Source organism: Vulpes lagopus, chromosome 8 (assembly GCF_018345385.1).
Source record: "Vulpes lagopus strain Blue_001 chromosome 8, ASM1834538v1, whole genome shotgun sequence".
Classification (NCBI taxonomy): Eukaryota; Metazoa; Chordata; class Mammalia; order Carnivora; family Canidae; genus Vulpes; species Vulpes lagopus.
In genome coordinates this window covers 114,390,952-114,408,287 of record NC_054831.1, presented here as the reverse complement: position 1 = coordinate 114,408,287, position 17,336 = coordinate 114,390,952, and the positions used below count along the sequence as shown (strand labels likewise).

General features: G+C 40.7%; 1 protein-coding gene across 1 annotated transcript; it reads right to left on the bottom strand.

Annotated features, from left to right (window-relative positions):
- Window positions 1-6,208: 6,208 nt before the first annotated feature.
- LOC121496774 (nuclear receptor coactivator 5-like) lies at window positions 6,209-16,025 on the bottom strand. Its single transcript, XM_041765388.1, has 5 exons — window positions 15,969-16,025; window positions 12,939-13,214; window positions 11,635-11,826; window positions 8,842-8,988; window positions 6,209-6,337 (listed from the first exon to the last, which is right to left on the bottom strand). Exons 1-5 carry the CDS (start codon window positions 15,988-15,990, stop codon window positions 6,282-6,284), a joined length of 693 nt encoding a protein of 230 aa, XP_041621322.1. The 5' UTR covers window positions 15,991-16,025; the 3' UTR covers window positions 6,209-6,281.
- Window positions 16,026-17,336: the final 1,311 nt, after the last annotated feature.

Genomic DNA, 17,336 nt, shown 5'->3' with positions numbered 1-17,336 from the left:
TCAGGGGACACACCTCAAAATACCCATAAGTCCTAGCTGACCAAAGGCCTATGTACAACTGAGCACAAGTACCAAAAGAGTGAAAATTCTAAACATTTCCATATTTCCTTACCTCCCCCACATAAGTCCAACCTCCCACCAGTGCCTCCTGGCAGACGGTCTCTCCTTTGCTGTCCTGCCTGCTGTTCCCTTGCATTTTATTCGATAAATTCTATCTCCTTTAAAAAAAAAAAAGAAAAAAAAAAGAACTCTCAAAGGCCTCAGAGGCTTTCCTGGTGACCTGAAGAAAGCAAAAAGCCATGTTATCTGAGGAGAGGCCACATGGTAAGGGACTCCTGAAAATCCCCAGGAGCTAAGAAGTGTCTCCAGCTAGCTGCCTCTAGCTGACAACCAGTAAGAAAATGAGGCCCTCAGTCATACAGTCACATGTTAATTAATTGTCCACAACCAGTGAGCTTGAGGGGTGAATGGATGGCTCAGTGGGTTAAGCATCCAACTTTTGATTTCAGCTCAGGTCATGATCTCAGGGTCATGGGATCAAGCCCCACATCAGGTTCCTTGCTCGGTAGGGAACCTGCTTGAGATTCTCCCTTTTCCTTTGTGTCTACCCCTCCACTCTCTCAAATAAGTAAACCTTAAAAAACAAACAAACAAACAAACAAACAAACAAACAAACAAACAAACAAACAAACAACCAGTAAGCTTGAAAGAGGACCCTGGGCCTCAGATGAGACCCACCTCTGCCCATCCATTGCTTTTCAGTCTACTGAATAGAGGACCCAACTAACCTATACCCAGATTCATCCCCGTGGACACTGCAAGACAAGAAAATGTGAATTGTTTCAAGCTGCTAAGTTGGTGATCATTTGTTACACTGCAAGAGGAAACTAATATACCCACATATCAAAAGACCATGAAAAATCTGGTCAAAGCCTTTAGCCAGGTTCTGTTTTGGCTCACACAATAGCTCAGATGGACCTGCTTTGTTTCCAAGGCATTTGAAACAAAAACCATCATCCCCCCCCCAAAAAAAAAGAAAAGAAAAAAGAAAAAGAAAAAGAAAAAGAAACAAAAATCACAGACCAAAGTGGAAAATAAAAATATATTCAACAGGTTGTAGAAAAATTAGTATTACCAGTTTCAATTTCATAACCTTTTAATCCAAAATCCATGTGGGATAAATTAGGGACTATCATTATACTCAAAATTTCCTACTGTAAGGCCAGAAAGTATACATCATTAGACCTCCTTTCCAAATATTATCTTACCCTACCAATTTATTTATTTATTTATTTTTAAAGATTTTATTTATTTATTCATGACAGGCAGAGACACAGGAAGAGGGAGAAGCAGGTTCCATGCAGGGAGGCTGATGTGGGACTCGATCCTGGGTCCCCAGGATCAGGCCCTGGGCCAAAGGCAAACGCTCAACCACTGAGCCACCCAGGTGTCCATATCCTACTAATTTAAAGCCTGAAATTAAGCGTAAATGTTTAGCAACAGTGATACACCTTTATTTGTAAAATTCACAACCTGAGTTTTCTTTATACTCCTAATAGCAAAAACCCACTTACATATTGCCTATTGAGTAAGAATTAGGAATATTTGAAACTGGCTCTAAAACTTGTTGCTTAAGCAACACAGGATTAAAAATGACCTAAACTGTCCATCAGAAAGATCTGATGAAATAAATTAAGGCAAATCTATACTCCAGGATGATGTAATCATTAAAGAGGCAGTGATACATCTGGTTTTATAATTATTTTCAAGATACAATGGAAAATCTAAAGAGGTATGATAGTGTTGACAGGATGTTAGCATTTGTGTGTAAGTCTGTATAAGCTTGCTTCCACGTGGATAAATATCAATATAAATATCTGTGAGAAACTGTTACTAAGTTAAGAAACAGAAGTGAGAGAACTATTTCTTACTGTTTCCTTTTCATTTCTCTTGAATTTTGTATTGTGTATGTATCCTCTATTTTTTAAAATACTAATTTTTAAAAAAGAATAAGCCAACTTCAGAAAAATCTGTGCTTTTAAGAAATACACAAACTGTCTTCAAAACCTGAACACAAGTTACTGTTCTAATCTTGTTCTACTAAATTATTTATGTCACTATAAGAAAATAAAGTCTCCTCTGTAGATCCTAGTGATTCATCTAACAACTCTGATCATCTCCAGAAAGTTTATATATATTTATATGTAAGGGAGGGCTCAGGCGTCCCTAAGGGAGTCTCTTAAAAGTGGGATGAGAACTTGATGATGAACACCAGCAGGCACGTGAAAGCTGACTCACAGGACACAACACAAGGATGCCACATGGATGAATTTCTCAACCTCCAGTCCCTCTACAATTTGGTATGTGGCCACTGGCTAGGGCTCCTACCTTGCCCTGTGTTACCCACTTGGTGGGGCAGGACACTAAATGTCAAAAAGCAAGCCAAAACACTTCCAGACAGATGTAAGCCTTCACACTCTGTAGGAAAAGACATGAATTTATGTCATCTAGGGAGATTGATGCCTTGAGACGAAGGGAAAAAAGGTTTCTTTTCAATGCTGTGGAAGGAAAAACCATGCACTGGGGACAGATAACATGGAGATACACGAGGAATGACCACCACATGACAATAGAGGGAGATATGGGAGCAATTCTTCTACAAACCAAGGAACACCAAAGATTCCTGGCAAATGTCAGGAGCTAGAAGAATCAAGAAAGGATTCTCCCTAACAGGTTTCATGGGGGGGAAATGGCTCAGCTTGATTTCAGACTTCTAGCCTCCAGAACTGTGGGACAATTTCTATTATTTTAAGTCACCCAGTTTGTGGCACTTTGTTACTAAGGCAGCCCTCAGAAAAAAATACACTGGGGCACCTGGGTGGTTTAGTTGGGTGAAGCATCTGCCTTCGGCTCAGGTCATGAACTTAAGAGTCCTGGGATCAAGCCCCACATCTGGCTCCCTGTCCAGCAGAGAGTCTGCTTCTCCCTCTCCCTCTACCATTCCCCCTGCCTGTGCTCTCTGGCTCTATCTCTCTGTCAAATAAATAAAATCTTTCTTTAAAAAAAGAAAAGAAACAAATATACTCACAAAAAAGCCCCTCTAAGTCTTTAGTAGCCCATCCCTAAACAGATACTGAAAAAGAAAAAGGTGTTTAACATCATTAGTCATCAAAGAACTGCAAACTAAAATAATGACAAACATTTTATGTTCCTCCAAAAAACTGACAGAGATCTCAGCCACTGATTGGTGGCCACATAAAATGGTAGCAGCACTCTAACAATTCTTACTAAATCAAATATACATCTACCCTATGGCCCAGCAATTCCACTCCTAAGTATTTACCCAAGTGAAACAAAAATATATGTCTACCAAAGGACCTGTAGAACTGCAAGGTCTATTTATAATAGTCAAATATTGAAAACCACCCAAAGTCTATCATCAGGGGGAATGGATGGACAGCTTGTGGCAAATCCATACAATGACCTCCTGCTCAGCAGCAAAAGGGAACAATCTATGGGCTCATGCGATAGTAAGGGTGAACTTCTAGAACATTCTATTAAGCAAAGGAAGCTAGTCTTAATAAAATGCATACTGCTGAATTCTGCTTTTTAAATAAAAAACATGTGTTAAAGATTTTACTTAAATCACTATTAAAGAAGAAATCAGTAAGGTGTTGCAAACAGCTGAAAGAATAATCCAAACAAAGTCACATATTTATTTATCTATTAAAGATTTTATCTCCCAGGACCCTGGGACAATGACCTGAGACCACAATTTGAGCTGAAGGCAGATGCTTAACCAACTGAGCCACCCAGGCACCCCTATTTATTTATTTTTAAAGACTTTGATTAATTAATTAATTAATTAAAAAGATTTTATTTATTTATTCATGAGAGACACACAGAGAGAGGCAGAGACACAGGCAGAGGGAGAAGCAGGCTCCATGCAGGGAACCTCATGTGGGACTTGATCCCGGGACTTCAAGATCATATCCTGGGCCAAAGGCAGGCGCTAAACCACTGAGCCACCCAGAGATCCCCAATTAATTTATTTTTTAAAGATTTTATTTATTTATTTGAGAGAGAGAGGCTGTGCATGCATGCACACATACGCAAGTGCAGACAGGCACAAAGGCAGAGAGAGAGAATGTCAAGCAGACCATATCTGAGCTGAGCACAGAGCCCATGACAGTAAGATCAAGTCCTGAGCTGAAACCAAGAGTCGGACATTTAACTGACTGAACCATCCTGGTGTCCTTTAAGATTTTATTTTTTAAGTAATCTCTCACCCAATGTGGGGCTCAAACTCACCACACCTGGAGATGAAGAGTCACACACCCACCTACTGAGCCAGCCAGGTGTCCCTACAGTCAGATTTTTAGATCAGAAGTATTGAAATGAGTGCACAAACCAAAGCAAAACTGGATCCTTCTACACTGGAGAAGGGAAGTCGATAAAACTTCCACCGGAAATAGTTTACTTTAATATCCATAAAAATTATTTCTATTTATTTTTTGTTGTTGAGGTATAATTGATATATTTGTTTCAATTGTACAGTACAATTCAGTATTTGTATACCGATGACTGTGAAATGATCACCACAGTTAACTCTACATGATTCCACTTACAGAAACTAAAAGAACAGACAAAACTAAGATTACAGAAAGTCAGAAAGGGCTGAAGTGATGGGAATGTTTACACTTTGTTTTGGGTGCTGGTTACCTAGGTCTATACAATTTTTAAAACTCAGTAAACATAACATTTAAGATGTTATACTTCATTTAAGAGGGTCCAATATAATTACTAAATCAGGCAAGAATCATCAAAGGATACTAAAACAATTAGTTAAAGTTTTTGGAGAATGGGATATTTGCTTGATGCCAAAGCATCATGCCACAAGGGAAAAACGTACCTGCTTCATGGCAGTCACTACCTCCCCTCAAGGAACTAGGCATCACAACATTCCCAGGACAACGGTTATGTGCCTTCTATTACAATGCAATAGGAATTAGCACCACATATGAAACATCCTTTTCAAAATGTAGGACTTGAATGTAATCAAGCCTCTAGACCAAACTCCAGGATACAAAAAATATAAGGAACGGAAGGAAAAGAGTGATACCATGAAGAAAATCAGACTAATCCAGAATGTAGGGTATTCTACAAAACAAGTGGCTTAGACTCAAAGTCAGTATCCATGGGGGTGAAGAGGCAGGGTGTGAGAAGACTGTTCTAGATTAAAAGAAACTAGGCACACATAAAAACCAAATGTGGTGCCTGGCTGGCTCAAGAAGTAGAGCATGTGACTATTGATCTCGGGATCATGAGTTTAAGCCCCACGTTTGGTGTAGAGCTTGCTTAATAAAAAAAAAAAAAAAAAAAAAAAAAGGAGAGGAAAGGTAAATTATTTAAAAACAAAACAAAACAAAAACAAAAAATGTAATGCACATACTATATATCATAACTATACAGGAGAATGTTCTCATTTTTAGGAGATGCATGCTACAGGCTTAATTAAGTATTTAAAGGTGGGATATCACGAACTCTGCAACTTACTTTCATGATTAAGAACAAGTTTTTATTTACACAGACATATGTACTACTTAAGAAATGGCAGATACAGAATATCAGTTGTTGATACAGAATATATGGATGGATGTTCACTGTCCACATCAAATTTTCTGTATATTTAAAATGTTTCATAATAAAAACACTGGAACATAATAAAGTTAAAGGAGTCTAAATGCAATGCAATATCTTCCTGAAACAGAAAGAAGACATTAACAAAAAAGTTGGTAAAATACGAGTCAAGTCTATAATATAGTTAGTGTTTCTGTACTAATGCAAATTTCCCAGTAAGATGCCATGGCTTTGTAAGACACCAGCATCAGGGGAAGCTGGATCGAGGGAACTATCTAGACTATCTGTGGGAATTTCCTGTAAATCTAAAATCATTCCAAAATAACAAGTCCTTGAAAAGTGGCAACCAATATGTAAAAGCTAAAAGTTTTTATTGTGTTTTAACATGTATATAATCAAACAACTTCAAGATCCAATTTCTACTACAATGACCTTCCATATATCTCTAGTTTGGCACAAAGAGACTCTGAACAGGAAACAGGTTCCCATGGGACCACATACCAAACAGAAGGGAAGCACATTCGTACCCACTGCCCAGGCACCAGGGCTGCAGGTCCAACCGGGGCCTCAGTCCTTGAAGGAGGGTGAAGCTGCCATCTGGGCAGCAGCTACCTTGTTCTCCTGGCTCCAGGGAGCTTTCCTTAGTTGAGCAGAGACATGGGCTGCACCGCCTGCTTGTGTAGCACCGACAGAAGAACTACAAAGAGGAGGAACAAGCAGCATCAGTGTACGTGCCGTGCCAACTCCACAGAGCCCTCCAGCCGCACCTGCACTGACCTAGCTGCAGCCTCCACAGACGGACATCTGTGCCATGCTTGGGGCATGTTAAAAGCTGTTCGTGCACATTATTTCATTTAATCCTGGTGCCTAGTACCAAGCCTCGTCTGACAAAGGACTATGGGACACCTTCTTCGTGGAGTATAAGCCTTCACCCAGAGGTCCCTCTCTATCCACAGGAGTCCCAGTGCCTCTTCCCTCCAGACACCTTAACACCTGAATTCCTCCAAGGCCAGCTCCTGTCTTTATGGCAGCCCTGCTAAACTACAACCACTCCTTCCTGCAAAATTTCTGCAGTGCTTACACAGTGAATGGAATGATATACTTTAAATCCAAGCAAAAATTTGGACTGTGTGTTGGGTAACAGCACGGAGCATGGAATCCCATGGTTGATGTGCAGTCTCTGCCCCACCAGGTACCACTGTGTGGCCCTGGCAGGCTACTCACTGTGAGCCTTAGGTGACTCATGCGGAAAAGGAAGATCATCTCACTACATAGCTCACAGGGTTGCTTGAAGACTAAGTGAAATTACCTCAATGTCTGCCACATGATGATAACTCAATGCATAGTAACTATTATGGTTACACTTCACATAGGCATGCTTCATGTTTTCACTTTTAAAAAAAATATTTTCTCTATCAGTCCTGGAATTTGAGGCTAAGAGGCTCATCAGACGTCAATGGCCATCTTAGGGGTAAGGAAAATTCTCAAAATTTCCCTAAAATGTGGTCTGTCAGATGAGGATCTTTCAGAATGATGCAGACTGTCTAGGTTTCCAGGAGGGTCAGAGTCATTGACCTATGTCTGTTCCATGTCTTGCCACCATTTTCTAAACATACATCCTTCATACCACAACCACAGCAATGTGTATCTTGCAGAACTATGTTTGACTAAAACATAGAGGATTGAAACTTCACTCACTTTTTTTTTTTTTTTTAATTTTTATTTAAGATAGTCACACACAGAGAGAGAGAGGCAGAGACACAGGCAGAGGGCAGAGGGAGAAGCAGGCTCCATGCACCGGGAGCCCGATGTGGGACTCGATCCCGGGTCACCAGGATCGCGCCCTGGGCCAAAGGCAGGCGCTAAACCGCTGCGCCACCCAGGGATCTCACTCACTTTTTTTAAAGTAAATTCTGTCTCTAATGTGGGGCTTGAACCCATGACCCTGAGGTCAACCAGCTGAACCAGCCAGGTGTGCTAGGGAGTGAAACGTTAAAATGGCAGTAAGTATCCTAATATCTCTTGCATGAAGAACAGAGAGGGACAAAAGGTCACCTTCCTAAGAGCTGAGGCTTTGGCACCAAATCTCAGAAGAGAACTTATATGTAACAGTGAAGTAAGAGAAACTGGTCAGTGCCTTTACTCAGGTTCAGTAAGCCTGAGTGACTAAAAATGAAGTCAGCAAAAATGCCTGCTTGGCTGCCTTCCACCCAAGCCAGAGTGCATCTCAGCTCTTACCACCACCTTTGTACCTTAGTGGGGTTGAGGGCAGATTGGGGGCCTCTGGCCTCATCTCTTCCAGACATACAGGAGGAAAGGCAGCATCAGAGAAGAGCTGGCCAGGTCTGCACTGGGAAGGTAGAGGAAAAACCTCTCTTCCTGTGCTGCCTTGGAGCTAGGGCTGTGTTATCAATCAGTCAGTACCGTAAGTATGACAGGTCAGGTCCTGGGGAGGCTGTGCATCTCCCTGAGTCAAGAAGAAACAAAGCGCACACCACCAAATGCCATCAGGGATACACAGGCACACAATTATAAGACATTCAACCTCATAAGATACTCCCTGTGCCAATTTCTTCCAATACTCCTGAAGGGTCACAGTCAAGGAGGGAGTTTCTAGTAGCACTGGTGTCCTATTACCACCTCCTTGACCCTTAGTAATCTCTTCTCTTAACCAGAGGGAAAGCAAGCCTTAAGCTCAGAGACTGATACAGGCAATAGTTTCTAGCAGGAATATTCTTTCTGTTCTCTTTATTAGGGTTACCTTCTTTTTTACAGCAACTGACAATAATATCCATTCGTGTTAGAGATGTTTCCCTTTTTAAGTACATCTGAAGCTTTAAAAAAGGGAGAGAAAAAGACCAGGGAAGAATAGATTTCTACATGGTAAAAACAGACTTGCCTGCATATTGCTATAGCCTCTTGTCACCTCCAGTAGCCTAGAACTATGCTGACCATTACAGTAGCCACTAGCCACATGTGACTACTATGTGATCACTATGTGATCATATTCATTTAAATTAATCAAAATTAAACAATTAAAAATTCAGTTGTTCAGTCTTACCAGCCATGTTTCAATAGCCACATGTAGCCCAATAGCTACCATACTAGACCATATAGCTGTAGAATATTTCTTCCATTGCAGAAAGTTCCACTAGACAGCATGAGTCTAGAATACCATTCCCCACTCACCTGGCTACTCACCTGTTGGTGGTACTAGAAGGCCTGGTTTCTCCCCAAGTAGAGGACGCTTGACACACTTGAGTTGGGGGCACCCCATAGGAGCAGGTCTCTTGGAGATGGCTGCTGGAAGCAGGGGAGGGGCAAACAGACCTTTGGGGTTGACCAAACCTGCAGAGAACAAAAACCAGAGCATAAACAGGAGATATGTGAACCTGGTTCCAGCTGCTCTCCACAAAGGGACCTTCCCTTAATCTTCAGAAAGGGGCTGAGTGGGGAGCACCTGCCACACACACAAATGCCAACCTATGAGCAGAGATAGTTTTCTCTCTCTTTTTTTTGCGGGAGTAGGGGTGAGGGTTCTCATTTTTAAACGTTTACTTTTTAAATGGTTATAGAAGTATGTACATAATATCCTTAATTTTGCTTCTTGGTCTATAAGCCCTAAAAATAACATTGACTATCTGTCTTTTAAGAAGTTTGCAAACCCTTTGTCTAGTCAGTGCGGGCATGCATGCATGTCTTGATTATCCCGGTTCTCCACCCTCATCTTTTCATAAGTGAGTTTTGTTCCCAGTGTTGTATTTGACACTTGGAATATATTTTCTCAAACATCCAAATCAGTGAGGTTCCCAGACAGGTCATAAAGGCAGATCCAGAACATACCTGAAGCATTCTGTTCCTGAGAATTTAACATCTGTCTGCCCAGAACCTTGGCCTGGACATAGTCACAGGGGTCTCACACATAGCCTAGCACACTGTCACTCCCTCTTGGGCAGTCAGTCTGCCCTACCCCATTCTTAGGCTGTTGAACAGGGGCTTTTTTTTTTTTTCCACAGCTCATGCCAAGGCCCTGAAGCAAGCACCTAGCCCTTTCCGAGGGTCTGAAAGAATTTTGTTTTTAAACTTTCAGCAAGGATGAGAAGCAATTCAGAGCAAAGAGATCTCCTCCTGGGCCCTTCTCTTCTTAATTCATTTACTTCTCACAGGAACCAGGTGGTAAGAATGCGTAAGGATGGATCAAGGGGCTGGGCTGAGGCACAGGGGAACGTGTTGAGTGCAGAAGGAAAGGAAGGAACAAACACAGGGTACAAGAAAACCCCAACTATGTATGACGGGAATCCCTGGGTGGCTCAGCGGTTTAGCGCCTGCCTTTGGCCCAGGGCGCAATCCTGGAGTCCAGGGATCGAGTCCCACATCGGGCTCCCGGCATGGAGCCTGCCTCTCCCTCCTCCTGTGTCTCTGCCTTTCTCTCTCTCTCTCTCTCTCTCTGTCTATCATAAATAAATAAATCTTTAAAAAAAAAAAAAGATTTGAAACTATATTCTCTCTCTCTCTTTTTTTTCTGAAACTATATTCTCAATCATACCCAAAGTCACCAGGTCTGAAAGGGACAGGGGCATAGATATGTTTGTCCTGTGGGCTGTGGATCTTCAACACAGACTGACTTTGCCAATAAAAGACATCCACATGTACAGCGACCAAAGCAAAAGGACACATTCCCTTTATTTTGATCCCCAATAATAGTCAAGGTAGAAATACTACTTGTAAGAAAGTAGTGCTTGTAAGAAAGATGATTGTGTAAAATAATCCGTGTTCATATAAAAGACAAAAGGAGTATCTGAATCTTATGCACAAATGCATCCCAGGTCCATATGTTCTTTAAGGCCCACGAGAAAAGCCATCTTTCCACAAAGACTTCACTGCCAACTTTGTCTTTAACATGGCAGACTGAAAACATGCTTTATCCAGTTTCTTCTCTGCTCCCACTGTTAATACACAAGGAGAACAGGAGAGGAGACAAGCATGTATGAACAATATTGGAAAGATGAGGAACACAGAGAATAGGGACTAAATAGAAGAAGCTGCATTAGCTGCATTCTAGGTGTCTACAGAGTTCAAAATCTTTACCCTTGGGGCACCTGCGTGGTTCAGTTGGTTAAGCATATTACTCTTGATTTCAGCTCAGGTATGATCTTAGGGTCATGGGGTCAAGCCCTGTGTCAGGGTCTGCACTCAGCAGGGAGTCTGTTTCTCTCCTCTCTCTACCCCCTCTCCTTGCTCCAATGCATGCACATGCACTCTCTCTCAAATAAATAAGTAACAAATCTTAAAACAAAATAAAACAAATAAATATAAAAAACCTCCTTACCCTCAAGAGGCAGGCGAGGCTGTGATACTACACACCCAGGAACCAGAGGCATATGTAGGGTCCAGAACTGGACACTGGGCTTGACTGGAACTCTGTACCCTAAGTGGTTAGTCCAAGTTTTGTCCCAGAGGGAAGCTATGGATGTCTGATGAACATCAGAATTGAGCAGGAGGATTCAGTTTGGCTGGAAGTTAGTCAACTCTGGGGATTTTCAGCTATGTAAGCCAGTCAAGTCTCCTTGGTTTTTTTTTTTTTTAAGTCTCCTTGTTTTAAGCTAACTGAGTTAGGTCCCTGTCACTTACAATGGAAGGAGTCCACAGTAATACAACCTCATTTTAGGCAGATGTCAGACACTATTTAGTGCCAACTACTCAGAAAAGCCTCAAAAACACTATGGAATTCAGAGTGCATATTAAAGGAACTCCACTTAAGCCATTCTAAACGTGGCCACCAACCTTGATAGAAGAGCTCCTCTGTATTTCCCCCCTCCCCATATTAAAACTTAAGCCACTCATTCAAGAGGAACAGCACCCACTGAACCCCCAAGTGTCTTTCTTGGTCTCCTAAAATCTTAACATTCAATAAACTGCCCTGCTCTCTCAGAGCAGAGCTTATAGAGGCAGCAGAGCTACGGCTGTCTCTTATTACTAGAAGGAAGCACTGACCTGGTGGTGGAAGGAGAGCCCCTCCTGGTCTGTCCCCTAACAACGGGGACTTGGCAGGAAGGGGGGGATGAGAGCCCGGGAAGGACTGCTTTCCAGGGGTTGGAAGAAGTGGAGGCAGCTTGCCCACGACAGGGGTGTTCCTGCCTTGAAATGAGGAATGATTGCTAGCCAAAGACTCGGGAGTTTCAAAGCCTGGAAAAATAAAGAAAACGATTGGTCACCAGAAGTCTGCTGCAGAGGTTGGTGAGCTGTACAAAGGACCCAGGGAATTCAAGGAAGACTAGCATTTTTCTGACTTAGAGGTTTCTATGACCAAAGAGACAGGATATTAATTAGATTGTTGCAGTCATCATTAGATATATATACAAATATCAAATCATTACGCTGCATACCTGAAAGTAATATAATCTGTCCATCATACTTCAATCAATCAATTAATCAGTTAATAAACTACATAAGCACTCAGGAAAAAAAAAACCCTATTGTGTTTTAATTTTAAAACTTGGACAAAGTACAACAAAAAATGTACAAAAAATAAAATATATTCCATATTTAATAAGATGAATGATTTCTTGAAAGCTCTGACATGGCCCTGGAACTTCAACTATGTTTTCCCACAGGGACAAGTGGTTATTATTTTCTTCTCACCTACTTTAACTCAAAACAAGTAAAATGAAGTCACCATTTTAAGGAGTTTGGCTCGTATCTGGAATGCTCATTACATTCTTCAAGATTAGGAACTTCTTTATGTTTACCCCACACTTAAAAAAAATTTACAAATGTATCAATTAACAAGCTGAAACTGCAAATCACAAAACTAACCTGATAGGGGCATAGAAACTATATAGAGAAGTCATTCCATTTATATATTAAAAATCGGATTGAAAACAAAGTTTAGTTGTGCCTGGGTGGCTCAGTTGGTTAAGCTTCTGCCTTCTGCTGAGGTAATAATCCCAACATCTTGGGATCGAGCCTTGCTCAGCCGAGAGTCTTCTTCTCCCCCCGCACCCTACTCTTGCATGCTCATGGTCTCTTTCTCTCTCTCTCAAGAAAATAAAATCTTTAAAAAAAAAAAAAAAAAAAAAAGGAAATTTAGCTTCAAAAGAAGCATTTTAGTCTATAAAGGTTACACATTAAAATAGTCTAGTTCCTACGTGGAATATGTTTCTATCAGATACCTTTATATTATAGAAGAATAGTCTCTCAATTAAATAAAAAGTTCTTACTTTTCTTTCACATACAGATTTTCAGAAAGGATTTCCTGTGGTTTAAAATGGGGAAGGAGAAGGAACAGTGCCAAATACCTTCCAGCTGCCCTTTCCTGGTCGTCAGGTAGTCAATAAGCAGGTTCAACTCATTCCCATACAGATGCTTTCCCTCAGTCAACAGGAAGAGAAGGTGCTGAATGTCTGAAGGGACAGAGTAGCTGGTAAGGTGCTCCCTAGCCAAGAAGTCATCCACCAGATCTCCAGCCCGCAGAGCAACTCTAGTACGTTCCTGCTGCTCCCGTTTAGAGAAAAATCTCCTGTATTCTTTAGCCACCAGCACCAGGGCATCTTCCAGGGGCATATGGCGATGAACTAGGGATGAGAAAGAGCCTGCTTTATATCAAATGGGTGCCCTGATTCCTTTTAAAATCAGAAAATAACATAGTTAATCAACTACATGTTGTTTAAGCTGTGTCAGCTTTTGGTACAGATGTGACCATCTACTGATCCAACTAGACTGGGACCCTCCAAAGCAGGTGCCCTGTCGATTTCAAAATCAAACATGACATTGTTTCAAAATTATAAAATGTGCAGCTTAGTTTATCGTTTTCATACAGACCCACAGATGAGACAGAAAGGCGGTGGGGGGAGAGGGGGAAACAGGTGCCATGTGTACCAATGAGAATTCTTAATGCTAATTATATCTAGCTTTAAAAAAGACAGGATGCAACCTCAACCATCACTGGCTACTAGAAAAGTTTAAGGGGAGAAAAATCCTAAAAGTGAAGGTATTTTAGTTCCAGCAAACTGGGTGGACAACTTGAGATAAGACAGATTCACAGAAGAAAGTGGAAGAACAGAACCTTTAGAGAGGTGAGCAGGTGAAAAACGAGGCTGCTGGTTTTCATTACACACATTGTAGTGTTCATCTCTTCACTCTGTATATGTAATACTTTGATAATAGGCAGACAGACAGACAGACAGAATGTGGTGCAGACTTCAAGGCTATGTCACTGTAGGCTAAGGAGTAACCCACAATCCTCTACCTGGCTCTGCAGTCTTTAGCTCAGGCATATGGGATCTTAAATCGTGTTAAAAGCCTTTCCAGATAGGGTCAGGAGTGCTCTGGGCCCTAAATATTACACATAAAAAAATTCTAGACTCCAGGAATGACTTTTACGTAACTTAATGGCTACAGTCAATGCACAGGTGTCTTCTAATCTCTCCTAGGTATACCTACTGAGAATAAGACTTCATAAAAATAGATGGGAGGCCCCTACCCTGTCTTGCCATTTTTAACTGACTTTTGAACATATTTAGGACCCAAAGGACACTATGAAGTTTTAGCAGAGATTATGGTATTTGGTTAAATCTTAAACTGTTTATTAAGGTTACATTTAGGAAGAAATATGAATGTATATTTGCCTACAGGTGTTAAGGTTTCATTGTTTGTCTTAAATGTTTGTCTTAGCATAGAAGCAGCTCCATGGGCTTCTTAATAATGGCTGCATGCAAGGTATAAAACAAACTGTCAGCAATAAAACAATGAGAAAGGCCAGCAAAGACTAATTTTGCTAAAATTAGTAGCTTATAAGAGAAAAGAGAATGTCCTTTTTACATATCATCTGAGTTCAATAATTAAATTCATGGATGAGAAATGAAATATGAACCTATTAATATTATTCTAGACATGAAAAACCCTTCTCTGAATTTGAAACATGGTAAAAATAGATCACATGCTTTTTTGAAGTAGTACTGGTTTTTACAAGTGTTTTAGTATTTAACAAATTATTCAACGTATCTACTTTTGTAGTAATTTCCTAAATGGTGTTGCACGAATGTAAACATATGTGATTAGTCTTCTGCACAACCTGTTAACTTAAATCATTCCCCATCCCCACCCCCACCCCCAGGAGGTTGGGATTTGTAATTTTGAAAGTATGCCTTTTCTTTCACATTTTCAGAACTTACATGTTACATAAATGTGATTTAGTCTTATTATTTGTTTAAAACACATTAGACATTTTCTATGTTTAGAAAAACCATAGTTTCACACTCTTGGGAACAGTACTGAACAAGAGCTGGCTAGGTGGGTATAGGTGGCTACAAAGAAGCAAAACAAATGGAGTGGCAGGAAAAGATGTCCTGGCATCCCCCCAATTGTGGGGAGCCAACTGTTTCTCACTATTGTTTTTTCAAACCCAACATTATAGCTGAATTATAGGATATCCATCTGACACTGACTTCTCTGAAGGCTCCAGAAGCCACAGGCAACTACTAGTGCTCCACTAGGTCTCTGCCCAGGGGAATGGTCTCCTGACTTCCCAGTGAGAATCTTACATTGCTATGGAGACTCAAGCTGAGATGGGCCTGTTGGAAAAGCCTGCCTGGCTGCTGCCTACCCAGAGAGGAAGGAAGCAGGGTTGGCTTGCATCTTATACAGCCTGGCACACAGGAGCAACTTAGTAAGTGTGGACTGCACAGAGCAGCATCAAGAGCTTCTATAAAGACAAGAGGACTACAGAATTCATGCTCATCTGGGTCTGACTCTAAGGAAGCTACTGAGAAACCCTCCATAAGGCAGACCCTCCTCTCTAACAGCAACAGTTCTGACCAGCAGAGGAAAGATGAGTGTGATCTAGGATGTGTGCATCTGCCTACGTTTATGTATTTTAGGGAAGAAAAAAGAGTCCATTTTTGTGCATTCTCACAAGCCGAAGAATAATGAAATGTTTGAGAGATCACAGGAAAGGCAAAGTCAGCAAGAAAGATAGTCTAAGAAAATGCACGAACATAATATCTTTTAGACTTCCATTGAGGGCAGAAAAGATGGTGGTGAGATTTGGTCAAAAGTTCTGCATAAGAGAATTGACTTGTTACATAATATTTTGGACAAAATATTCTAGATTCTTAAATAAGAAGCAATAAAGATGATTTAAGCTTTAATTATACTAATACACAAGAGAGTACTTTGTGATACCTATTCAAGTCAACTTCTCAACTAGATCCAGTTTAGTTACTGACAAATGTGAACCTTCAAAGTATACCAGCATACAAAGAAAAACTATTACATTTTTAAAAGCAGAATCCATTTTAAGTGATAGTTCTAGATTGAGCTAAACTTACTTTTGATAGACTCATGAAGCATAATTACGGTGCAAGAGGAAAGTTTTACATTAGACTGTTCAACAAGAATGCAAAACGGGGACCCGTCATCCTTAACTTCCTGGAGCGCTCGCATAAGGCTCGACTCAGAGGAGAGGTGAATCATTTCCACCACAAGGTCATGATCCTGCAACCGATGACCTATGCCTGTTGCATATTCCCTTAAAAACAAAACGTACACCACACACAACACACACGTAAAAGGTAGGTTATTTTCAATCAAACAAAAGAAGAAAAAAAAAAAGCCAATGTCACCAAGCAGCTGTGGAATAGATATTTGATGACAAATATAAGTGACATGTAAGATACTATATTTTTGCTGTACTTGGATAAGTGAAGTAGAAGATGCTGCATTTTTTTTTTAATTGTGCATGCCCTGCAACTTGTTTTCATTCTTAGACACACTGAAAACATTAACAATAATACATTATCTTGGGCAGCCCAGGTGGCTCAGCGGTTTAACGCCTGCCTTCAGCCCAGGGCATGTTCCTGGAGACCCAGGATCGAGTCCCACGTCGGGCTTCCTGCATGGAGCCTGCTGCTCTCTCTGCCTGCTTCTCCCTCTGCCTGCGCCTCTGCCTCTCTCTCTCTCTCTGTGTGTCTCTCATGAATAAAGAAATAAAATCTTTAAAAATAATAATAATAATAATACATTATCTGTTTGATGGAACAGGTTAAGAGAACTGGAGGCAACTCTAACCAAAGGAAACTTACTTTTTAAAAAAATGTGGTGTTCTCATATGGTTGATTATGTACAGAATTTTACAAAGAAAGCACAGTACGTCAAAGCCATGTTTTTGTGTGGCATAATACAATGGATAAGCACCACAAACGTGGCCCGTGTTTTTCAAGATGGAATCATTCAAGTGTTATTCGATTTATTTCAATTTAAAGACCATGAAAGAAATATAAGATTGAAAGAACAGATAAGATTATCTTCAGAATAATAAGAATGCTCATCTACAACTAGTTCCTAGGACAGACCGATATTGTTGAGATCACTACCACTGTGACAATTCCTTGCTAAAAAGTAAATGGATGAGGGGTGCTTGGCTGGCTCAAACAGTAGAGCATGCAACTCTTGATTTGGGGTTGTTGAGTTCAAGCCTCAAGTTGAGGGTAGATAAATAAATAAACAAATAATTAAGTAAATGTATAGACAAACAAACAAAGAATAAATGGATGATACTGGAGTTAACCATCTCTACCATTATCAACCATCCCTTAACCAACCTTGGATCAAACCCCAGAGTCATCTCACTCCCAATTTCTCAGCCTTGGTCTTCAACTCCTAAAGAATCTATCCCAGACCTCTCCTTTGGGTTAATG

Coding starts and splice junctions, on each gene's coding strand:
- LOC121496774 (XM_041765388.1), bottom strand. CDS start 15,990: ATGCTTCATGAGTCTATCAAAA. Junction 13,215..15,968: donor GCTTCATGAGTCTATCAAAA/GTAAGTTTAGCT, acceptor TCTCATCCCTAG/TTCATCGCCATATGCCCCTG. Junction 11,827..12,938: donor CAGGAAAGGGCAGCTGGAAG/GTATTTGGCACT, acceptor TTATTTTTCCAG/GCTTTGAAACTCCCGAGTCT.